Here is a 23,657-nt window from a genome sequence, read left to right as displayed (position 1 = left end):
TTTAAAAAAAAATCTCTGTCCATACCACAGAAATATCTCTGTCCATACGAAGAGGCAAAACTGAAAATGATCGCCTCTGAAGCCTGCAATGCCATGCCTGGCCGATGAGTGGAAGTTTAGCAAAATGTGGAAACCATAGAAGAAGAACGTTATGAGCATGCCCAGTCAAAAACAGGAAGAAGAAGCGGAAAAAAACCTTACATTCATTTGTTGAGCTGTAATGTTGTCAAAAAGTGCAAAGAACACAGAAATATCACGGTAAATGTCAGCCATCGTTCTTGTCGTTGGCGACCGTTGCTACAGTGACTTGGTGCTTCATCGCGTCAACACCAGCTCCGTTTAACACAGCTACATAGATCCACTCAATCTTATGTCTTCACTTTTTTATCTGTTTTTAAAAATCTCTGTTTATGTGCATGAAATCACCGTTATACGTTTAGGCCTCTCATCCACACGCAACCGTAGTTTTGCGTCAATGAAAACGATGTAAACTCTGGTCAAAGTGAAGTTTGGGAAAAATGTGGAGTTTTGGTTCTCAAACATCACCACTGAATAACGGGGCTTCATCCTGATTGGATGGTTTTACTTCTAGAAAAACACGAACAAATAAGAGTCTGCCATACATGTGGACGAAAGTATTTTTAAAAACAATGTGAAAAAAAGTTTTTTTAAATGCCTTGCAACATGTGTACAAGGCCTGAATACTCCAGGGAAGGGGAGACAATAGGAAACGAAACAGGAGGTAAGAAGCAAAATAACACAGGAAGCACAAGACAAGAGACACAAGGATGATTGAATACTAAAATAAATAACTTAAAACCTGTGGACATGAAAGTTTCATGTCGTCGTGGTGACGCTGAGAGAACCTCAGGCCGACTGTTAGCGACAGCCTCCCCCCTGCAGACCCACAGCGAGATGATATCATTAAGAAGTTATCAGCGGCGTGAACGCTCCTCACAGGTACAGCAGTAATGTGACACCAACGCCACACTCCACCGCCACCCAGAACAGCTCCAGCCGGCTGAATCATTGTTCAGTCATACAAGTGAGCAGCCTGTTAATGACACAGTCCTGACATTTAACATATAATAAGGTGTTCACGCGGAGCTCTTCCAGAGGTGACTCCCAGGCGGAACGAAGCCGAGACCTTTTAGGGTTGGAAAAACAGTGAGAAGTGTTTGACCCCCCCTCTTTTATCTCTCCTTGTCCTGAACGAATCGGTGAGGCGCTCGTTAGCTCGGGGATCTTCATCCTGGAGGAAGAGCTGCACAGTTTTGTCATATTTCATCCAAACAATAACTCCGCACCCACTCGGCATTTCACATGAGTGGACCTGGAATGTCGCTTCATCAACAGGAAGCGGAAAGACGCGAGAGTCCGTCAGAGCATGAATATGTATCTGAAGTCTGAGGGGAAGAAAGTGTTTGTTGATTCATTTCCACTGAATAATGTTTCCATTTGGGGAGATAATGGCGCTCAGAAACTTTCTGAGAAGTGGACAGACGGCGTGCTAACACATCTGTACGTCATTACTTTCTTAACCGAAGGAGAAACGATGAGGGTAAACACATTTATGCGGCGGATACGCTTGTTCGGTTTCACTCGGTTGTGTTTGCAGAGTCGTTTCTCATCCCTGCTCCTCTTTTTGTGGCAGAAACTCTGGATTTCTGCAGGAGAAATCAGTTTCCAAGGTGTGTGTGGGTGGTTAATTCATGTCGTTGGCCTTTGGTATCAGTCATCTCTGATTTAACGGGAGGTTTGTGAGATCTGATCTTTAAAGTCTGTCCAAATCTGACACCCTGGGAGCAGCTTGTTGCTGTATTTAATGTTTTTTTTGCTGTTTGATGTCATGAATGAGATTAAATCAGGAGTAGGAGTGATTTAAGATTAGCACAGATCTTTCGCGCAGTCTGTGTTTGCGTGAAGTTTCCATGAGGACCCTCAAACCGGCGACTCCTCTGAGTTTCAAGACGAAGAGCTTATCCTCTTAATAAATAAACCTGGAACCTAAAAAATCAGAGGAACACAGGAGGGATCACTGCTCCCCTCTCCGTCAGAGAGAAGGATTATCCCTTTCACTTAGCGCGCGCCGCTAATTTCTCCTGCCAGGTTCAACTCCCAGAATGCACCGGGGAGATTGGCTGTCTCCTGCTTCTTTTCTTCCCCTCTCCTCCCTGCCAGTCTTTTCTTACCTGGCGTCCTGACTTGTTTTATCTCCCCCGTGCTGGTTGGGGGAACACAAACCGCCTCATCCTCTTCTTTGACGGCGTTTTACGAATTCACTTGGCAGGCTGCAGATTCTGGGACTCGAGGCCTCGAAACGAGATTAAGGCGCCGACCTCTTGTGAAACAGGTGTTGTCAGCGCCGAGCAGGTGGAGTTTGGTGAATCTTGGAGAGTTTTCACCAACCTTTAGGCGGCGATTAAAGCAAACACCACGATACCGCGTTCACACCAGCACTTAGCGTCTTTCCTCGCCTCTCAGATGTATGTATTTGTTTACTCAGCTCAGTCTCTCACCTCCGGCTAATTCTCACACCCTGCTGATGAACGCCGCGCCTCGGCCTGTAAATCGTATAAGCCAGTGAATATAACGGCGGCGGCGTGTTTCATGCTCGCTCGGCAAGTTAAGTTTGAAATGTGCCGACAGCAGAGAGCGTCTGAATCCTCCTCTCCGTGTCACCCATGGCTGACCTCCTCTCCTCTCCTCTCCTCTCCTTCCTTTCTTCCTCTGTTTGTAAACCTCACTCTGAGGACGCATCAGGCATCACAAGTGTCGCCGCCGCTGCTGCCACCTTTACCGTTATCCTGATGTCGCTCGGCGTGGCGCGGCGGCTGCTGCTCCTGCTGCTCCTGCTGCTGCTGAGCTGTTTGTTTAGGAATCTGGGCCCGAAAATTGTATTCCATCGACCATGCTCGCTATCAACACACAATTATCTGGGTTAATCATGTGGAACTGTGGCAAATTCACCTGGGGCTCAGGAACTAATGACATTCGCGTCTGGCCCTGCTTTAGTGAAATGGCCCCAGCACCTGCAGCAGGAACACGGAGATTGCCAAAGAAAATTTGGTCTCATTTCGTCCTCCTCGACGCCTCCCCCTCCTCCACCCTTTCACCACTTCCTCCCCTTTCCCTGCCGCCCCTTCCCCCATCCAATCTCTCCGTCTCCTTCCCGTTTCCATCCCACTTTGCTCTTAAATTTGCAAATCTCTCCTCCTCTGCTCCTCCTTTTCTTCCACCTTATTCTCTCGGCGAACAAGGGACACCCACGTTCTCGAGTTCATCGCACCCGATCACAACACCAGGGGCAGACGTCAATCTTCACGCCTCTTGTATAATCATTATATTTCCAGCTCCGCTACCTGTGTAACACCTGAGCGGTAGATCGTGGAAAAAGAGGAGGTGATACCGAAGACGGAGATGATATCTCGCGACGGATTCGTGACTTTGGTTCCGGACAGACAGCGACTTGTGTTCTCGCTGTATAATTAAGAAAGTGATTGAGTGCAGTCAGCAGGGTGTTGATGCTCTTTCTCCATCGCACTTGCTCTCTTTGTCTTTCTCACACACACACACACACACACATGCGACAGAGTCATTTCAACTTAGAGGAAGTCGAGGAGCTCAATGCTCATAATTATACATCAATACAAACATATGTTTCCCAATCACAGATGCCATCCATGTGTGAAATGGGTGTCACACCGTTGGAGGTCTCATTATTCGTGAAGTGCGCGCGTGTCTCAACACTTTGGCTACCACCCACACCGGTCACAGTGGCGCCGTAATAAACCTCCCCTGCGGGTAATCTCCAGCGGGGCGTTTGCATGCCGGGCGTACTGTACATCAAATTCTATTTCCAACGTTCAATACGAGGTGCGAACGAATCCTCCGGTCGCTGTTGGATTCATGAGCTGGTCAGCAGCAGAATGAGCTGTTCCTCGGGGGATTTGTTCGCACCTATTGTGCTCATCAGTTGTGTTGTGGTGCGAGAGAAATGACAATTGGTGTGTTATCAGTCACACTTTGAAGCGTTGGCTTTTTCAAAGAGCAGTGGCTCTGACTCAAAGGACGAAGACGACTGAGGAGTCAAAGAGTTTGTGATCTGCTCAACAGGGCCTCAGATGGTGCAGATATTTAAAGCTCCCATATTCTGCTTCTTTTCTGCAGTTTAATATGGATCATTGATGTCTTCATGGAATGGTAGTAACATGTTTTGGTCCAAAAAGCCAATAAATCAAGCACAGCAGCATTGTTTCCAGGCTCTCATAGCCCCTCTGTTCAGAACGCTCTGATTTAGTGGGCGTGGCCTTCATATGTAAATGAGCCACCACTGATACCGCCCCACTCTTCAGCGTCACTGAGAGCGGCGCCACAAGCTCCGAGTGCACAATGTTTAGAAAACAGCGAGGCTTGTTTATTTACATTACATTACAGGCTAAAACAACAGGCTAACCACAGCTAAAGTTAGCATCCTGAAGCTAACACAGAGACAGGGGGGACACTGAGGAAAACCTCTTCCATCTGCTCCACAGCACACAGCATTTAAAATACTCACATTTCCAGGGTCCCAGGTTTGTTGGAGGATGGTTGGTAATGGGCTTAGATTCAGGACCAGTCTATCGGCTAGCCCTCTGTTGTACTGTCCAAAGTTGGAAAAGCAGTCGACCGTGAAGTGGCTAACACACACATGCACAGTTTTACTGAGTGTAGCTGGAACATTTCCTGATAAATGAACTCTAGACACTTGGTTTTGTCTTCTTCAGAGATGGGAAGCTTGTGCATAGAACTACGTGGCTGTTTACAGCCAAAAACAGAGCAGTGATGGCTCTTCAACTTTGGCATTCCAGCAGCAGGGATGGGAGTTGGCGGGGAGGGGGTTCGGGGGTATCTGCTCCAGTGGACCAATCAGGTCAGACTTGCTCCTGATTGGTCAAAAAAGGGAATTACTGATGTCAGCAAATCCCCAAAATCCAAACAGCTTGTTTTAGGTCAGGATTTTACATTCACAAGACCCACAAATTTCACAAAAAGACTTAATAAAGTGATTTTTGCATAATATGGGACCTTTATCTCAAAGCTAGTGCATGAGTGGAGGAGGAGACGAAGGAAGGAGGAGAAGAGGATCCATCACCTGTTGACTTCACGTCACCTTAAGATCCACCTGGTCTCCTCTCACAACAACACGCAGACACATTTTTGCACCCAGAAATGTATTCAAGGCCACGAGCGTCGTGCTAATTGAAAAATGTTCACCAAAATAATCAAATTTAAAGCTTAAGAGTGCATTCAAGCCCACATAAGAAGCAGAGCACACACACACAGGGAGTGTTGCTCCGGAGTCCGTGACATGGTTTAACAGTCTCACAGGATCCATAAAACGCCCCCGAAGGCTTCATATAATCTCTTTTTTCTCCCCCCCCCTGCTTAATAGGAGATAATACAAGCGCGAACCCTGATGAATCAATATGCAACAGCAGCTTTAGTTTGATAATTAATACCAGAGTCGGAAATAGATTTGTGATTTGGCAGCGCAGGTCTGATACGACAGCGGTCTCCTCTCGACAGCCAGAGTCTCGTTCCACTCTGCATCCCCATCCCATTCAGCTAATCTCATTCATTTTTTATTTCAATAGCGCTAATTCCTTAACTAAAGCCTGTTATCTCATTAAAAGGCCTGCGATGGGATTCGATGGCATCCTGACATCTGTATTCATTCCCCCTCGAAATGAGTCCCGACACCAGTGTAATGGAAAAAAAACACGCACACACTCCGAACTGCGGAGATTAAACGTCACGCCAAGTGTCTCAAAAAGGAGACTGAAGAAATCATCGTTTTAGTTTTGGTTTCATTTTTGGAAAAGGTGGATTAGCTGTGTGTTAGCCTAGCTCCAGCTCGCCTGGATTGAGATGTTAAAGAGCGACTCCTCTGATCATTTCTGAAGACGCCGCAGTCGGAGACTAAGGTAAGATGTAGTAAAGCGAGACAAAAAGGAAGCACCTCTGGCCTTCTGTAGATAAACCACGAAGCTCAGCGACGGAGCAAACCCGGGATTCCCTCTCAGATCTCCAACCACCTAACTTCCCACCCTTTTTCCCCGCTCCACTTCCTCTCCTCCTCCCCATTCGGCGCCATCGCCCTCGTCAAAAAGCCTGTGTCGGTTGCTGATAATTCCCTCTGTTTGAAAAAAAAAAAAAAAGATGAAAGCAGTCATGGATGAAAGAAACTTGGATTTAATCTTTCTCGCCGTCTTCTGCTCTCTCTTTCCTACTCTACACGCTGTTGATGTTTTTTTAAAGGGGGAGACGGAGAGACAGAGGGAAATAGAAAAAGGAGGTGGACTGGTTCAATAGAAGCAGTTTACCCTCTCTCTGAATGTACACACAGCGACCTGATGGAGGAGCAGCCTGAGGAGCAGAGGGGCCGGAGATAAAGAAAAGCCATTGGTGCTTCATTTGGCCTGGGCAGTGATAAGGCCCCTCAGCTCTCAGGGATCTGTAGTCACAAGGTAAGAGGTCTGTCATAAAGCAGAGATAGAGAGATGACAGGGTGGAGAGGAGGAGAGGAGGAGAGGAGACAGGCAGGAGGAGGAAACAGCCTTGTTTCCACCAAACAGTCCAGTTTGGATCAGTACGGTTCGGTACGGGTTGGCTAAAGCCTGATCCTGTTTGCGCTTCTACATCCAACAGTGCCCCCTTGTGGTAGGTGGCATGTAAGCCGGATGCTGATAGCTGCATCAGCTACATAACAGCGCGACACAGTGTCGCCCGCTATTATCTTACAAAGAAGAAAAACACGACACAGTAAACAAAGAGCAATGCCAGGAAACAGGAAGTGATGACTCTTTCAACCAATCAGACTGCAGTGTTGAAGCTCCACCTCCTGGGATGAGATCGGTTGAGTGTCTTCGTGTTATTTCCAGTAGTAAAAGTTTTTTCATACTGAAGATGAGCCACATTCACCTGATCAGTCCATAGAAACGTTTTGTTTTGTTTTTTGTTTTAAGTTTTTCAAAGACAAAAATGAGGTCTAAATTGTTCGTAACAAGTAAGACATTATTCTAGTTTTAAGCAAATTTTTGTGCAAATTTATCTATCTCTTTTTTATTTTACTTGTTGCAAGCAATTCAGACCTCATTTTTATCTTGAAATAACTTAAAAAGAAATATATTTTCTGGACTGGTCAGTTGAATATGGCTATAGCTAAAACAAGACAAAAAACACTTGATGGAAATGAGGCTTTTTGTCATACATGTCAGGCTGAGAGTAGAGATGTTTTAATGCATCATGTGAAGAAAACAAGCAGAGCTCTGAGTGTAAAAACACACATCTGATGATCTCAAGTTTCATGAAACTTTAACTTCCTGCACTAATTCCTAACGCTTCTGCAAAGAGCGTTAAAACCTCCATCTCTGGATTTTCTGAAGCACATCATCAGCCCGAGGACTCCAGCATCCTTCCAGGAGGGGATACACAGCCACAGCCAAGGTGTGGGGGTGTGTTTTTATATTTTCTTACCCCGCAGCGCCTCAGCCCCACTCTGCCAGCCGGGGCAACCAGAGCCCATATGGCAGCCAAGCGTGGCTCCGGCCGGCTCGGGCTCATATGTATGGAAAACAAGGTCTAGCAGAGGGGAGTCACAGGGGGTCATTCTAGTCAGAGAGGCAGCCCCGGGTCCTGGTGCAGGTTAGAAGGTCTTGGTTCAGGAGAAGAGGCTAATTTCTTCTACTTGGCTGAGCAAAGGCCTGAATAATTGCGCCCCATGGGTTAGCCTGTGGGTGATGTGGAGGTAGAGCGGAGTGTACCAAGAGGAGCAGGAGAGGGGAGGATCAGGGAGGAGGAGGTCAGTCCAGCTTTGAATGGCTGCTCATTATTAGTGATGTTTGAGATTCTGGAGATTTCTGTCAGTGCATCACAAATAAACCCAGTGAAGTTTTCATCACTGCTTAGAAACCAGATGAGGTTTGGTGGTGGGCTGTCCTCAGGTGTAATAGCTGCAGACGTTTCCATCTCCAGCTGCCCTGATGTGATGTAAAAACTACACGTGTGAGTCCGCGCTGGACGCTCTGTAATGAACCTGCCAGAGTTTTATGACTACTCCTCCTCTGATGTAAAGCTCACCTTTAAACCGCGTCGACTTCTCGCCGTGTGACACGCGTTTGAACACCACGAAGGCCGGGGGAAGTGAATGTGACACGCTCAGGTGTAATTATACTCGCCTTGATTCACGGCGGAGATGAAGAGGAGCGGGGAGGCAGACCCCCTCCCCTCCCTCCCCTCCCATCGCCGCCTTTTGTCACTATCTCTGCGAGGTCTCACTTCTGTTTGCCTTTTTCCAATTATCAAGGTGTGACACCACAAGCCCCTCCCCCTCCTAATAAAATGTTAGTGAAGTTGAAAAAAAGTCATTTTCTTTGTTTGTTGAATTAATTATCACTTACAAATTTACCTCCATAATCTGTGCAAGCTGTGCAACTTCGCTTTGCTGCTCTGACAACGTGGGCCTGCGTTACCTTGATGCAACACTGCCATCTTGTGGCTGTGTTAGTGTCTTACACACAGTGACTGAGCTCCTGTCTGAAAATGGATGATGACAGTCTAATTTATTTCTCTCCTCGTCCCTCTGACCTGATGCTCACATGACAAAACAGACTGGATTAATAAAAACAGGATCCAATTTAAACATCTGAAGCTGGATCTTCTTGACTCCCCTCACTTTTGCACCCCTGTACGTCCTGTAAGCCCCGACCCACCAGGAGCGACAGCAGACCAGCCAGCAGGCAGGAGAACGCGGCAACTGGAGCGAGGAGGAATGAAGGCCCGAGCTGGATGCTGAGGTGGAAGGAGGGACAGGAGGAGGCTCTCTGATGGAGGACAAACTGCTCCAGAGTGTCCAAAACCTGGATCCACATCAGGTACATGAGCACCACGGCCAGGAGACACACACCTACACATAAAAACACAAAAGTATATTAAGTTCAGGGGTCTGCAACCTTTACTTTTATACAAGCTGTTTTTCCTCAGCTCACCTGGATAAAAATAATTCAGGAGCCACAAAATCTACTTTATCTTCACAATAAGAACAAAAAAGTGCATAAAATTCTAAACATAGTAAAAATCTAGTGAATAATTATCCAAACAAGATGTGTTTTATGTTTATAAAATAGTTCATGTGATGTCTCTGTTTTTGAATTTAAAAAAATTGCTAATATTTTAGAAAAATTGAAAAAAATTGTAATATAAATAAAAAAGATACATTTGATAAAAAATAAATAAATCTAGAGAATATTAGAACAATAATGCAAAAAAAAGAAAAATTTACCAAAATTTAATAATTTAATAATAATCAAAATATTTACCAAATTTTCAGAAAATCATAAAAAAAACTCAAAAATTGGGAAAATTAAATTAAAATGGAATCTATGTTTTAAGTTTTTTTTTGTTTCAAAATTTTGCAGAATTTTAGTTTTTTTGAAGATATTGCAATAACTAAAAGAAAAAAATTCAACCACTTCAGATATTAGTAAATAGCAAATATTTGTTTTTTTTTTTATTCTAAATTGAAAAGATTTAAAAAACTTAAACTTAAATGATTTACAAAATATGACCTTTGATCCAGACAATCTCCCTTTAAAGACTTAGTCATTATTCTGCCACAGGAGGGCGCAAAAACCTACCAATGGTTTTTCACTCTCTTATTTAACGTATTCAAAACCACTGTCACTCACCACCACTCAGCTGAAGAGCTCCACCAACTTTATAAAGCTTCTGATTGGACAGTGGTCCAGCACAGACGACCACGAACCCACCAATAACGACTGACATAGAGCCCAGGATGAGGAAGATGCTCCAGAAAGTCCTGAAAACTGACACAGGAGAAAAGAGGAGCTGAAGATGTGCTTTTAAATAAAATGATTCTCAAAGTGCTTAAAAATAAAAGACTAACCAATGGCCGAGCTGCGCTCATACTCCTCTGAGGATGACCCATGAGGCGCCTCATACACAGGAAACGGGAAGAGGAAGGCGGCCTGGCAGAGCTTTGATGACAGCTGATTGGCTGAAGGAGAGAGTGACAGAAGTTATGATCCATCAGATAAATCTGTAAACATGAAAAGTGCTGAGTGAAGCTTCGTACAGAACCAGGCGTCCCAGAAGGAGAAGTCCTGAGAGTGAGCCGTGAAGGAGCAGCGCCAGAAGAGACCCTCGTGGAAGACTCTGACACCGTCTGAAGCCTGAGGAGGAATAAAAACACTGAAAGCATCCACACATCTCTAAATAAAGACTGATTAATGTCACGTCTCACTTATACTGAACAATAACTGATGCTTTTTGGAGGAATTTATAGAAATTAAAGCATCTCTGTGCTTAAAGAAAAATGAACTCAATTGTCACGGAAGTGTTGGTGCCACCTTGTGGAGTCATTTGATATTGACACTGAGTCATATCTATTTATGAGTGTTTTGTCCCTTTCTTTTCCATGAACTGATTTATTTTGATTAGGATTCACTTTTCCTTTCATTCTTCTGTATTTCACTGACTTTTCTCTGAATTATGAGAAGAAACCACAGACATACCTCATCTCTCCGGCTGCAGGTCTCAGCAGCCAGCAGCCAGTACTCCGTCCCACAGGAGAGCAGCGTGAACAGAAACCCTGACGCTCCGAAGAAGAACGACAGGAAGACGAGAACCTTCAGCCTCTCAGCCGGAGTCATGTCTCACATCTTAATAATCTTTAAAATAAAAGCGATGGACGGGCAGCTCTGCTCCCACACGCTGAGCCGTGAATGAAAATAACTTCTCGCCTCATGGATGACGGCTTCAGTTACACTCACACTAAAATAACACGCAGGCATTAACACCATCCACTCCAACCCCTTTGGATACAAACAACAGAAAGACGTCACACCTGTAGAAATACCTCCTTGGCATTTATTGGAATGCCAGCATTGAAATCCAGATTTGGTACAGTACAAGGCTATCCAGTAGAACTGAGATCTAGGCAACAGTGATGGTCCAACAACAGTCGATCGAACTGCATGTTCATATATTAATACAACTTTTTTTTTTTGTTCCAGACATGATTAATACAAATAAAACAGAGAAAGAAAAACCTGGGAAAGATTTATTCAAAGGTTTAAATGCCTTGACTTGTTTTTTTTTTTTGTTTTATATTCAAATAAACATTTCATCCAGGCTGGTTTCATAAAAAGAGAGAACAGAAAAAGAGGAATGGTCTGAATGTGGATGTTTTTGCTCCTATTTCATGACTTAATGCTTAAAAAAGCTTTTTTTATTGTGGAAAATGATCAAGCTAACAGCTTCCTGCATCTTTTTTTTTTTAGAGTACATAACATATCGCAAGAACCCAACCCATATACACAGAGAAGTGCAGAGAAGTTTATACAGGACTCCTGTTAATTACATATCACAACCCTGTGAGGATATTAGAAGTACATATACGAGGCACGCAGAAATGAAAGATTGATCACCTATTATTAACCTACTCGCAGTAAACATTTGATTCGAGGATCCTTTGGGCTGAGTCACCTCTTCTTTTTTCCTCCAGGACGTTTTTGCGGCGTGTTTGGCAGTTTGTTTGGTCCGCTGTCCGCTCAGGTTCAGAATGACAAGTGTGTCTGGAGCATCTGTGCAAAGGCTCATGGGACTTCCACAGCATGTGAGGTCTCGTGAGGCCCCCGGTTGAGGGTCCTAAGACATGACTCCGAAGACGGGGTTGTGGCGACAGATGCTGGGGCCGATCTCCTCGTAGTCTTTCTTGGTGTGGCACACTTGGTAGAACTCAGGCTGAGGCCGGAAAAAGTTAAATTAGTGTTTTTCATCTTTGTGTGATATGTTTGAATCTGTGATTTCTTTAAAAAAAGATGCTCTGATACTCACTGTAGATGCCAGCATTGATCCTCCGAACCAGACGGCGTACCTCTGCATGTGGTGAGTGATGACCTGCACGTCGATGGGTTTGGGCTTTGGGGTAAGAGGGAAAAAAGGATCAGAGAAAAATACTCAGTGTCTGTTTTTTGGCATCAAAACACAAAATTCTCATTCCTCTTTCCTCACCTTCAACTTCCCACCGCTCAGCTCTTCGCTCATCTTCAGCCGAGCGTCCACAGTCCTCTTCAGGTCCCTCTGCAGGCGTCTGCCAAAGTCCCTGAACATGGTGGAGCCTCCAGAGAGCACGATGTTCTGTGATAAAACAAAGAAGAGGTTAAAGAAGACGAACAATTCATTAAACAAGTGTCAGCATGTGAGGGGGTGTGAGTCTCCACCTTGTACAGAGGACGTCTGACATCGATGGGGCAGTTCTGGATGACTTCATCCACCACCTCCGATATCGGCTGAGTGAAGTCAGGGTTGGCGAACTGAAGGAGAAAACCAGAAACATAAATAATGATCTGAAAAACAAGCTGAGTGTTTGGTTTTGTTCCTAAAGATGTCATATATGATCTCATACCTCAGGGTGGAAGAAGATTTCAGGGCCGAGGAAGCGCTCGTAGCCCACATCGATGGTGAACTCCTTCTTGGTGATGGCGTTGATTCCTGTGTACTGTTTGATCCACTTGGAGCCATCTGTGTCGTACTTGTTGAACTCTTTCACCAGGTCGGGGCAGACGTAGCTGAAGCGCTCCTTGAAAAACACAACAATACACAAAGCAGTGTTAGCATGAAGCACTCTGACAAGAAGAATAAAGTCTGACATTCAAATTTTAAATGCTGGTGATGTGATTCTGTGTCTTTACTAACATCTTGTGGCCAAACTGAGAAATGCAAGACAGGAACTTAAAGTATTATGTTTCACACACACAAAAAGCATTAACTGCTGGCAGAGATGGTGGAAAGGAAAAACAGCACCCACCTTTACAGCTTTGGCCGTCTCCAGAGACTGCTCCGGAGGAATCCCCACCTCCCGCTCCCTCAGCAGCTGTTGGGTGAAGTATGTGATGTCCCTGCCAGCGATGGGGATGTGCTTGATGCAGCTACCGATGACGTAACCTTCAGCCTGGGAAAAACAAACCAAACCCAGTTTAGAGATTCAAAAGAGGAAGGAGCAAAATGAGAAACAGGGGATTTAAAAAAAAAAAGCGATGCTCACCACGGGGATGACGTGTGTGACTCCGTCGCCGCTGTCGATCACAGTGCCTGTCAGGGTTCGCTCTCCAACCTGTCGAGACGTCCAGGAGGCAGCCAGCGCCAGGACAGCCTACAGTAGAAAACAAAGTGCAATATGTAGCATGTCTAGATTTAGGGAATAGTGAATGAGGATGTTGTGAGAGACTGAAACAGAGTGGAACGTGTCGAAAGAAGAAGTGAAAATGTGCATTTCCTCACAGAGACTTTGAATTACTTCATATCCTGGGTGTAAAAGTCAAATCTAAATTTAAACTCAGGGCTGTAGTCAGTTTCTAAATGTGTTTGCTGAGGTTTGAACTGTGGGTTTACACATTTTATAAGCTGTGAGAGTGATTCATGTCTCTAACTTTATCCTGAAATGTTGCTTTGAGTAGCTTTGGAAACATACCTGTACAGCAATGTAGAGACCCGGGACGTTGAAGGACTCAAACATGATCTCTGCCGTGTACTCTCTGTTTTCTGGTGTGTTGAGGGGAGGCTCTGTCTGTAAAAAGAAAGCCATTGTTTTAATTTTTGTGTCCAAATCTGACTCGAAGGTGAAATGAGACTTCTCAAGTTAAAACTGAAGCTCTGGTCGTACCAACAGAAAGTAATGGTCTTCAGGTTCTGCCCGCAGATACTTGAAGATGATCTGCTCCATGAATCTTTCCATCAGGTCCCAGTCCTCCACAATCCCATGACGGATCGGCCACTGGATGCGTGAGAAAGAGAGAAAACCAGTGTAAACATCAGTCCGTTCACGACAAAGAAGAAACACAGCTTCACGAACAACACCTACCTTAGTTGCATATGATGGTTTGTCGATGGCTTCGTCTCCGATGAAGAAGTCCAGGTCGTCCACTCCTCTCATCATCCTGCGCTGGGCCTGGTCTCCCACCTTGGCGGATTCTTTGATTGCGATACCTGGACAGGATCACAAGCACGCCAGAGGAAATGAGCCAGAAAACTTTTGCACAGACTCTTGCAAAACTTATGTGACATTGAATTAAATAGTGTACACCTCTTATCACATCATTAAACTTAACTTATATTAATTACCTATAATAAATCCTTAAATATGTCTCATTGTATATTAAATGCAAGCTATTTGGTGATTATGTATGTACTTACATGATGGTATGATGAACTGTGGCTCTGTATTTCCTGCATAACCCAGCTTTGTATACCTAAAAAAGGAACAAAATTACATTAATTACCAGCAAAAGTCATTTAACTGTAGATAAAACGTGTCTTAGCTGGTTTGAACAGGCATTGTAATAAAACCAGAGCTGAGAAAAAGAGGAAAATGTGTTTCTGCTCTCAGGCTCGCCCAGGAAGTGATATTAGCTTCAGAGGCTAGCAGGAGCTAGTTGCAGTGATAAAGCAGAATCGAGGATAAAAAGCATTAAAACGCATTGAATTAGTCTTTTTCTAGCTTTTTCAGTGCATTAAAAGAAGCTTTGAGGACAGTGGGAGGATAAATAAGTGAGGAATAGTGGCTAACAGCTCAGGTTCGGCAGCTAAATGGGGCGTTAGCTGAAGTTTGACAGCGCCGTCTGAGCTCAAAGCAGGCTAAAGCTAACAGCTAGCTCTTAAATGCGCTCTTACCCCGTGCCGCAGTCAACAACACAAGCCGGTAACCGACCAGCCATGCTTCTTCACCTTCAATCCGTCGACAGGAGGATAAATCAGGCGCCCGATACGAGCGGATCTCCAGAAAGTAGCTGGTTTGACTCTCAGCAGCCTGAATGAAAAACAGTCTCTGCCGATTGGGGAGCGCTTCCGGGTTTGAGGGAATTTCATTCAGTCAGCAGCTTTGATGGCACAACACTGACCTCCCGTGGACGGATACCGGTACTAGAGGCGCTGCCATTATTTATCACATTAAACGTTAAAAATGCCCCCAAAACATACATACATACATATATATACATATATATATATATATATATATATATATATATATATATATATATATATATATATATATATATATATATATGTATATATATATATATATATATATATATATATATATATATATATATATATATATATATATATATCACAACTGTGCTCCAGGAACAAAAACTAACACAAATGAAGGGTGGCATTCTGTTGAAGCAAAAATTAAAAAGAGAATAACCTACAAAATAAAATAAAATTTTTAGAAAATATACCTTAAACGTCTTATAGGAGATGCTAAAATGTATCTGTCAATAATTTAAAATCAGCTTCAAATTGTAAGACATGTATTCTTATTCAAAGTGGTTTAAAATGCTTGTCACTGTGTTTGATATACATATTTGGGGAACGCATGCCTGTACTTTCACTAGTTATCTTTCTGCAGGGGTTTTCCATTGATCGGAAAATAGAACCCGACCTCATCTCGGCCTGCTGACTCCTCCAGATGAAATCAGTGATTTAGCTGTAATCAAAGGCCAAACAAAATGCTCCTCACCCCTCACTACATGGAGGGTCACTGATAAAGACGATATACGAGCAGGAAGGAGCCTCAGGGCTGGATTCTGGCTTCAGAGTGCTTTACCACATTAAAGCCAATCCCCCAGCCTGGGAACATTGGCCCTTTGTCCTCCAGCAGAGTCATCACTCACTCCAGAGTCTCTTCACCGCAGCGACTCTCAGAGAAAAGCCCTCGGCTCTGCTGCTCCTGATAGAAACACTCTCCCAGACGTGGAGCCGGGGCACTTGATGGAAACTCTCTATCAAGAAGTGTCGCTGGAGTGATTTGTTTTAACATTGTCAGGAGGCTGCTTTCAGAGGCCGACTGTCCTTTAACATCACTGAGATAAATGGGACCAAACACAGGCTGTGTCTTTTGTCCTCACTGAGCAGAAACTCCACCTTAAAACGGATCTGTGAAAGCACTTATCCAGGATAAACACTCATTGTACAAATTCAAAGACCTTCATTTTATTTAATGCTGCTGTTTCAGGCCTCAAGAGGCTCAGAATTAATTACTTTACCTTCCTGTGTGTCTCTATTTTGAACACCAGGTGGCATCAGGACTCCATTTTCACTCCCTGCATCACTCCAAACAAAAGCAAGCTCCTGAATGTATAAACTCAAACCACTTTCTGCAAAGGTCCAGTGTATTTAACACAAATCTAACGCTTATTAACCTCCCCACAGCTGCAGATTAATCTCCCCCCTTTGCACTGCAGCAACTTCAGAGCGCTTTAATTGCATTTATTTTCCTTTATTGGCCCTACTTACTGGAATGAAGATTTGTGTTACAGCACTAAAGTGGATTGGAGTGAGAATAAAGGAGCTCGCTCAGTCATCAGATTCAGGGTAACTGTTGATGCTGTTCATGTTTCTTCTTCGTACTCAGTGTAATATGCTTAATGGGGTTTGTGATTTAATAAAAGTGCATTTTAATTCTGTTGTTTAATCAATAGAGAAACAGGATGAAAGGAGTGTGATGTCACAGCAAAATGGTGGCCTTTTGAGTATGGTGATTGTTTCTCTGGTGGTTTTTGATCACATATCTGCCAGTGGTGTGCACAGGAGGGGGACACGGGGGCTGGTGCCCCACCTCCCGTGTGGACAAATTGTTGAAAACACATGCAGAAGTGCTCTCTTGGGGGGCAAAACAAAAGTGCTGAAGTTCCCTACCAGAAATAACATACAACAGTGACCTCTTAGGAACAAATTGTGTGCTGAAGAGCCAGCTTAAGAACCAAGACACTCGCTAAAGTGTCCTATTTGGAGGCTAAAACATGCTAAACCGCACTGTTCACAGACTAAAATATGCTTTAAGTGCTCTACTTGAAGGCTAAAACAGGCATAAGTGCCCTATTTGGAGGCTAAAACATGCTAAACAACTCTGTCCAGAGGCTAAAATATGCTACAAGTGCTCTACCCAAAGGCTTAAACAGGCTAAAGTGCCCTCTTGGGAGCAAAAATGTGCGCTACAGTGCCCTCATGTGTGTCATAGAAGGCTAAAGTGTCCTGTTGAGTGCCAAAACACACACTAAAGAGCCCTTCATGTGAGCTAAAGGGCGCTAAAGAGTGCTACTTTGAGGCTTTAGTGTGATAAAACGCCTTGCTTGGAGGCTAAAACATGCTAAAGTGCCCTATAAAGAAGCTGAAATACGCTTAAGTGCCCTCTTGAGAGCAAAAACACACACTAAAGTGTCCTAATCGAGGCAAAAACATACTTAAGTGCCTTCTTGAAAGCCGAAGCCCTCAAAAACACGTTGAACTTAGTGACCTCTCAGTAGCAGAACACGCTGTATGTGACTTCTTTTTCTTTTTGCCCCTGCCTTTCAAAAAGTCCATGCACACCACTTATATCCACCCACTTCAGCTCAGAGAACACTTTAGATGAGCGTTGGTCCCTTGTCAGCCTCCTGTCATTAGAGTAAAGCTGAGTTAGGCTTTATTATTTTTAATAATCTACAGTTTTGCTGCTTACTAACCCCAAAGGATCTGACGTCTGCATTCTGTGATCATGACTCTTCCTCCTCTTCCTCCTTTATCCATATTTATCTCTGTGATGATGTGACAGATCTTATTTGCACACTTTCGTATTTTTTCATGGTTTGTTTCACTTCTTGTGTTTTGGTTGATAAGCTAAGGATGCACAGCAGGGAAACGTGGAATATCTAAAACCTAAATACAGGATGCTCATTAAAAAACACAGAGGCTGCACTCTGCACGGACAGATCGATAGAAGAGTAATTGAGTGACAGTGGCATGCAGGATTGGAGCTAATTTAATAAAACACTGGTTCCACTTTGTCCTTGTGCTGACTGCGCAGAGGTTAGAGACACACGGGGACGTTCAGGCTCCCTGGGACCAGCAGCGGAGTGGATTTCATTCCTCTGGAGAGTCCAGCAAAGTCCGCCTGAAGTTCATGAGTCACATCTGCTGCATGCAGAGGATTTCTTTCAGCCTGAAAAAAACATGTTCAGTGTTAGGTGAAAACATGTCATCCAGCCGTCTGATTGGTCTGTTTTCCTGCAACATTTATTTACATCACACATGAGAATACAGCAGCGCTCTTCACAGAAGACTGGTCAAAAAACTGCCATGAACACTGATCGAATGGTCCATCTGTCTGAAATCAGCCACAGGATGAGTCTTTGAATAAATATCAACATTCATTGAAACAATTTCTTTAAAGAAATTTGTCACAGAAGTGGAATTAAAGCACCTTCTTGGCCTTTGAAACTCTGACCTCACAATGCAACAAAATGTGAGCATAAAGTGTCGTCTTCCGGAGCAGATTTTTTGGTATATGATTCAAACGAGGGGTAAAATTTGCTTTTATTAGTGCAGATTAGAAAATATAAACATTTGGTCTGCAGCTTAGATTACATGCATCTTCATCAGGGAGTGTGTTTGTGCTTCTTAAACTGCACCGTCTGTTTCTGAAATACACATTTTTGACTGATTTTTGTTGTTTAGGGGAGTTTTTGGCTGGTTAATGCATACATTCAGCTCTCAGTGAATCAGAAAGAAAGATTTTCATCACCCAGCTGTACTGCGTTCTGATTGGTCCAGAGCTCATAAGAACATCAATCAGGAAGGGAGTCTTGCAAGTTTCACCTTTGCCTGTTGACACTGTGGTAAAAGTGAGTCCCCTGCCTCTCTGAATCAAGAGACACAAGCATCAACAAGAAGAAAACGATCAAAACAAGCTGAGAAATAAGAATGTAACTCTCCACATTGACTGTTACCAGCACCTTTTACAGCGTGTAATAACCAGAAAATAAGGCTCCTCACAAAACGCTCCACTTCACAAGAAAAAAAAAAAAAAAAAAAAGCAAAGAAATGTCCAGACTGGACGGTCCTTCAGAAAAAGCTTTCCTCCGTTCCAGTGTCACTCTCTGCGGTCGATCGCACAGTTTTTTTCATGACTCTGAGGAGGAAAAGCCAGCGCTGAGTCCAGAGACCGCAGGTCCTCGCTCTGATGTGAACCTGCGACAAAAAGATGCATTAATTCAGATTTAAAAATAACATGTGCGTGTGTGTGTGTCTGGAATATTCACCGGTGATTCAGGGGACATTTACATGACTCATGTTTCGTGGACTCATTAAAATTCATGAGTGGGGCTGTTTAATTTTAGGTGGGAGAGGAAGAAAGGAACATTTTAATTATGATTAACACTGAAAGATGAGTATGTCCATCAGAGGGATTGTGAAATGCTTTTAAGACTCCCAGATTTGTCTGGCTTCGTCACAGAATCACACATTCACTCTGCCGGAGAGGCCTCAAAGGAAAACAAACTGTACAGCAGAGACGTGACGTCCTCCTCGCTCTACGTCACAGGGAGGAGTGTGAGCGGCGGCAGGAAGAGAAGAAGCGCCAGGTGTGCGCGCAGGATGGTCGCAGCAGATTGAGGCGGGCGCTTCCTCCGGGGCCCGTTGCAGAGCGGCGTGTTGCAGCAGGAGATGCAGACCGAGTTCAGGCGGCCTGTGCAGAACTGCTGGTACCCAGAGGAGGCGATGAGGCAGGCGCCGGAGGAGGCACAGGACTTCCTGTAATGTATCCCTGAGAAGAAAGAAAAAACGTTATGTTTGCTCAGACTACAGCTTCTTTTATGAGCTTTAACTGAGAGAAAAAGTGTTTCACTTCCCTCTCTTGTAATTAGATTTCTTCATTTCACAGCACTAGAAACGCTTTATTGCTCTATAAAGCTATGGCGCTATCGACTTCATGCCTGCTCTTATAAAATAATGTCTATCAGCGTCGTATATGTTACAGAAATTCAGCTGCTTGTGTGAGAAACTCATATTCTGCAGGGCTGAACTTATTGTTACACTCTATCTGGTATCGACGCTATGTGTGATGTGTTTCTGTGATATGTGGTGGAGCACAGTTTATCCTTTATGTACTCTTCTTATTGCATGGTTTATCTTTTGGTGCGCTGCCTGTCCACACCAGGGAACCGGCTATAAGCTCATACATGTGAGTCTTTCGGCACCCTGCGGGATTTTTTCTGCTTAGCTGCACATTTTACAAACATGAAAAATGTTTTTTTTTTACAAACAAGAAATTGCAGTTCCCAAAATGTCCACTAGAGGCTGCCTCCAAAATCTAAAGCATCCCAATTTACACCCATGTTAAAGCGTCCCTTCTCACATTCTAATCACTCTTCTGTTTTTTGTGTCTCCTCTTTTGGCTCAATCTTGCATCCTTAGACTCAACCGTTTCATTTTCAGTAACAAAGCGTGAAGCTAATCTAATGCCGTGTCATTGAAGAAGAAAAAAAGCCTCCTCTCTTTGATAAATGAGCTAAATAAACCGATCCGAGGAGGGAGCTGTTTTTTTTTTGCCTCCTCAGAGGTTTGTTTGTGTGGGTTTATTTTTACACTGCATGGAGAAAGTGATGTGTTACACTGGGTGATGATCTGTCTCTCAGTGAGTCTATCCACACATCAATCCGTGCCTCTCTATCCGCCTTTGAAGCTGAGCAGGAGAGCAAAATAACAGATAACAACGTCTATTACAGTGAAAATCACAGAGGATTGCTTTGACCCGCTCGGCCTCCTCTGCTGGGTCAGTAAGTCATATATTTTGTGGATTATAACGTGCTCAGACGGGGGATAAAAAAGGGATTCTGGGTATCCGTGGTGGGAGTTTTTCTGTATCATTAGTCTTTAGAGGAACGGCAGCATTAATGTGTTGTTTATGTATGCTGTGCTTGCATAACCTGAAGTAAATAACACATCACGGCAAAAAAAGAGGGAGCTGAAATCATCTAAGAGTGATATTTTTATGACCCGCTCTTCCCCAGACAGCCTTGTTTACGGCATTGTCTCAGACTCATCCCAGTTGAGACATCAGTATTTATGCTAATTGTCTGCCCTGTTTGCCATCAAGAAGATTGCCGGGTGCTCAGTGGCTTAATCATTTCGCCTGGCCTCGTCTGACAGGCAGGGAAATAAGCCTTAATGCTCACAGGTCGCGTTTAACTTCTCACTAAAGCGCTCAGCTCTGTCTCCAGTTCCCAAACAGACACATGCTCTGTTCACTCACAATTTATGACATCACTAACCATCAGATTTGACCAGCACCTCCTTCTGACACATGTCCTGAACGTTGACGGTGCAGTTGACGATGTACTCCGGCGTGGAGCAGTCATTGTGCTTCATCTCCTCACATTGGTAGCACTGGATCTGGAGGGCATCTCCTGCACCGTGCAAGAAATATACGCTCATTAGACTCAAATACACTGATACAGCTCTGCAGGTTGTTAGCTTAGCATAGCACAAAGAGTTTGAACACGGGGAAACAGCTAGCCATGCTCCATCTTGGCTTACAAAATCAAAATTTCACCAATTGTGGCGTTGTCGGTAGGATGCAGCCATGCAGGAACATCTGGCCTCATTCTTCCAGGAGTTGAAAAATCTGACTCACATAAAATTGACACAGAAAAGCAGCTTCTTGCTACCACTCCTTCACAATTGGAGCAAATATTCTTTCCTTTCTGTATTATTTCCTCGACTAGCACACACTTTCATGGATTTGCTTTGTGTGTGTGCCTTTGACGGCGTCCAGGCTCAAAAGAAGACTAATGGCACTTCACCGGAGTGTGATGCCGTCGTCTCTGTCTGTGTCTCGTACACACTGCTGTGCACTTACCCTGCACAAATAAAAGGAATGCAGAAGGTTTTAACCTCATGAAGCACACACGCAGTCAAATTTTAAGCTGAGTGTTTGATCGGTCGTCTGTTGAGAGGTTATAGATCCACTCACTGGAGGTGAGAACAAGCTGTAAAGGGACAGAAACACACGGAAATCTTTGCTTGAATCCCCTTTTAACCCATTGATTTTTAAAGGCGATAAAGCTGTGCACTCAGGCGGAGTGTGAATGTTCTCCCGGTGAGATGATAAAAATGTGAGTGTCTGATAAAGATATCACTTGGTGCTCGAAACTTTGAGATGAAAACAGAGGATAAGAGAAAATAAGCTCAATTAAAGGAAGAAAAGAACATAATTTCTCAAGAATATGTTTCTTTTGGAGGCTAAAAGTCTTGCAAAAGTCATTCCTAATCTGCACAGAAACTCAACCAAACTTGCCAGGTTTCATTAATAATTCCCCTCAGACGTCTTCATAACAGCAGCATCATAAGGAGGCATTTAATCAAAAACTTCCAGCCCCACAAACACGCCTGCCCTTTCCTTCCTAAATGTCCCACACAAGCAATCCGTCCCTGCTGACAGATATTACGGATGTAATTATTGAACTGGCACCAGACATTAATCTCAACTCCACCAGCGCCATCAAACTCATCTGATAAAGGTCCACATATAACATCACAACCCAGCACTAATTATTTTAAAGCAGGCGAATATCTGAGCCCTCCATCAATCAGTGTGATAACAAGACACGCTCTTATTTTGGAGGAGTATCTGTCATCCTGGAGGGCGAGATCACAGCTTATCAGTTTCAGGAAGAGACTCTAAATCTATTTGTTTTTCTCCCACAAAGAAACAGAAGCAGATAAGAAAACTCCTGTTTTCACCTTCTGCATCCAGGTGGAGATAATTCCCAAACTGCTATCTTCTTATCAAAATCCTATTAACTGCAGGCTCTACAAGACAACAGTGATAGAATACAAGTCTCACAGGTGTGGGGGAAGAATCCAGGGCTCTGAAATGAGCATTAAACGGCTGCATCCTCAGCTGAATGAACACTTTTACGAGCAAGAAAGGGACTAACAGAGAGTTAGAAACAAATAGCCTCTAGGTCACTTGTAGTCATGTATTTTAGGGTGATTTTGGCTTGATGCAGTGTCAAAATCCTGGCGCAGAGAAGTCCGGTACAGCGTTGTTCCATCCGTGCGTAAAACCTGCACCAAAACGCAGCGTGCTTGTTCCAAACTGCGCCTGGTTTTTCACTGTTTCTTGATTTTTCCAAAAGGATTCAAAGCTAAATAATTGAAATTTTGTTGGAATAACTTGTTAGAAGTGTACATTCATTGTTCCAATATAATAATTGTCATCTTCAAAAAATATTTTCAGGGTTTAAAAGGTTGCAATATCTACTGCCCTGCAAATAATCTAATTTTTATTTCGCCAGGAAAAGACTCAACACAGTGTCTGGTGGTGTCGTAGCTGGAGACACGCGCCCCAACCTGAAGACACAGCACAGCCTCACACCTTACCTGCGTCGACAAGGACTCCAAATAAACTCGCAAAAACGAGAAGACGCATTCTCTCCCAAATGCCACTCGGAGGGGAAACATCCGACCAAAAGAAGCAGCTCGTCTCAGACAGAGGAGGCATGAAGGAGGAGGAGGAGGAACCGCCGCGGAGGAAGCCCACACCCGGATCCTCTCATCGTCTCGGCTCGGCTGAAGGTGAGAGCGAGAGCTCCGGTGCGCAGTGGAAGGAGGGAAAGAGGGTCTGAGCTCCTGCGCGCGAGTGGAGACGAAGTGAGAGCGCAGAAATCACACTGCGCACCACGTGATGGGAGCGCACAGCTGGTATTTTCATATTCCAGATATGAGATCACAATTATTCTGCCCAGCTTTGGTTTTGCGGCTCTTTAAAC

General features: G+C 44.1%; 3 protein-coding genes across 4 annotated transcripts; all 3 read right to left on the bottom strand.

The window, feature by feature from the left end:
- Positions 1–2,759: 2,759 nt before the first annotated feature.
- Positions 2,760–10,712, bottom strand: LOC141786242 (transmembrane protein 182-like). Its single transcript, XM_074664995.1, has 8 exons — positions 10,575–10,712; positions 10,136–10,232; positions 9,947–10,057; positions 9,729–9,866; positions 8,717–8,947; positions 7,519–7,623; positions 6,090–6,178; positions 2,760–2,918 (listed from the first exon to the last, which is right to left on the bottom strand). Exons 1-8 carry the CDS (start codon positions 10,710–10,712, stop codon positions 2,760–2,762), a joined length of 1,068 nt encoding a protein of 355 aa, XP_074521096.1.
- A 197-nt stretch (positions 10,713–10,909) lies between these two features.
- On the bottom strand, positions 10,910–14,930 carry LOC141786193 (actin-related protein 3). The gene is made up of 12 exons (XM_074664940.1): positions 14,734–14,930; positions 14,257–14,312; positions 13,925–14,049; positions 13,727–13,837; positions 13,535–13,630; positions 13,109–13,216; positions 12,872–13,015; positions 12,470–12,643; positions 12,285–12,377; positions 12,076–12,201; positions 11,899–11,982; positions 10,910–11,805 (listed from the first exon to the last, which is right to left on the bottom strand). Exons 1-12 carry the CDS (start codon positions 14,775–14,777, stop codon positions 11,710–11,712), a joined length of 1,257 nt encoding a protein of 418 aa, XP_074521041.1. The 5' UTR covers positions 14,778–14,930; the 3' UTR covers positions 10,910–11,709.
- A 3,488-nt stretch (positions 14,931–18,418) lies between these two features.
- On the bottom strand, positions 18,419–23,537 carry LOC141785982 (ly6/PLAUR domain-containing protein 1-like). Of its 2 annotated transcripts, XM_074664648.1 has the most exons (4): positions 23,269–23,536; positions 21,156–21,290; positions 19,390–19,648; positions 18,419–19,074 (listed from the first exon to the last, which is right to left on the bottom strand). In XM_074664648.1, the coding sequence occupies exons 1-3, from the start codon at positions 23,387–23,389 to the stop codon at positions 19,416–19,418; spliced, it is 489 nt and encodes a 162-aa protein (XP_074520749.1). In that variant the 5' UTR covers positions 23,390–23,536; the 3' UTR covers positions 18,419–19,074; positions 19,390–19,415. The 2 variants fall into 2 exon arrangements, with proteins under 2 accessions (XP_074520749.1, XP_074520750.1); XM_074664649.1 differs by having other exon boundaries at positions 18,419–19,648; positions 23,269–23,537.
- Between the last annotated feature and the right edge of the window lie 120 nt (positions 23,538–23,657).

This window comes from Halichoeres trimaculatus, unplaced genomic scaffold (assembly GCF_033239565.1).
Source record: "Halichoeres trimaculatus isolate MK-OKI-2021-1 unplaced genomic scaffold, fHalTri1.1 fHalTri1_scaffold_24, whole genome shotgun sequence".
In the NCBI taxonomy this organism is placed as follows: domain Eukaryota; kingdom Metazoa; phylum Chordata; class Actinopteri; order Labriformes; family Labridae; genus Halichoeres; species Halichoeres trimaculatus.
The sequence above is the reverse complement of the archived record's forward strand: the minus strand, read 5'-3'. Positions and strand labels throughout refer to the sequence as shown.

Excerpts from the sequence above, each read along its gene's own strand:
- LOC141786242 (XM_074664995.1), bottom strand. The coding sequence starts at position 10,712 with ATGACTCCGGCTGAGAGGCTGAAGGTTCTCGTCTTCCTGTCGTTCTTC. Across the intron at positions 8,948-9,728 it reads AGCTCTTCAGCTGAGTGGTG|GTGTGTGTCTCCTGGCCGTG; the intron begins GTGAGTGACAGT and ends TTTTATGTGTAG. Across the intron at positions 6,179-7,518 it reads TGGGGCTGAGGCGCTGCGGG|AGGGAATTATCAGCAACCGA; the intron begins GTAAGAAAATAT and ends TTTTTCAAACAG.
- LOC141786193 (XM_074664940.1), bottom strand. The coding sequence starts at position 14,777 with ATGGCTGGTCGGTTACCGGCTTGTGTTGTTGACTGCGGCACGGG. Across the intron at positions 12,644-12,871 it reads AGACGGCCAAAGCTGTAAAG|GAGCGCTTCAGCTACGTCTG; the intron begins GTGGGTGCTGTT and ends GTGTTTTTCAAG. Across the intron at positions 11,983-12,075 it reads TGAGCGGTGGGAAGTTGAAG|CCCAAACCCATCGACGTGCA; the intron begins GTGAGGAAAGAG and ends CTTACCCCAAAG.
- LOC141785982 (XM_074664649.1), bottom strand. The coding sequence starts at position 23,389 with ATGCCTCCTCTGTCTGAGACGAGCTGCTTCTTTTGGTCGGATGTTTCC. Across the intron at positions 21,291-23,268 it reads TGGAGTCCTTGTCGACGCAG|GAGATGCCCTCCAGATCCAG; the intron begins GTAAGGTGTGAG and ends TGCACGGTGCAG. Across the intron at positions 19,649-21,155 it reads GGTGCTGGTCAAATCTGATG|GGATACATTACAGGAAGTCC; the intron begins GTTAGTGATGTC and ends CTTTCTTCTCAG.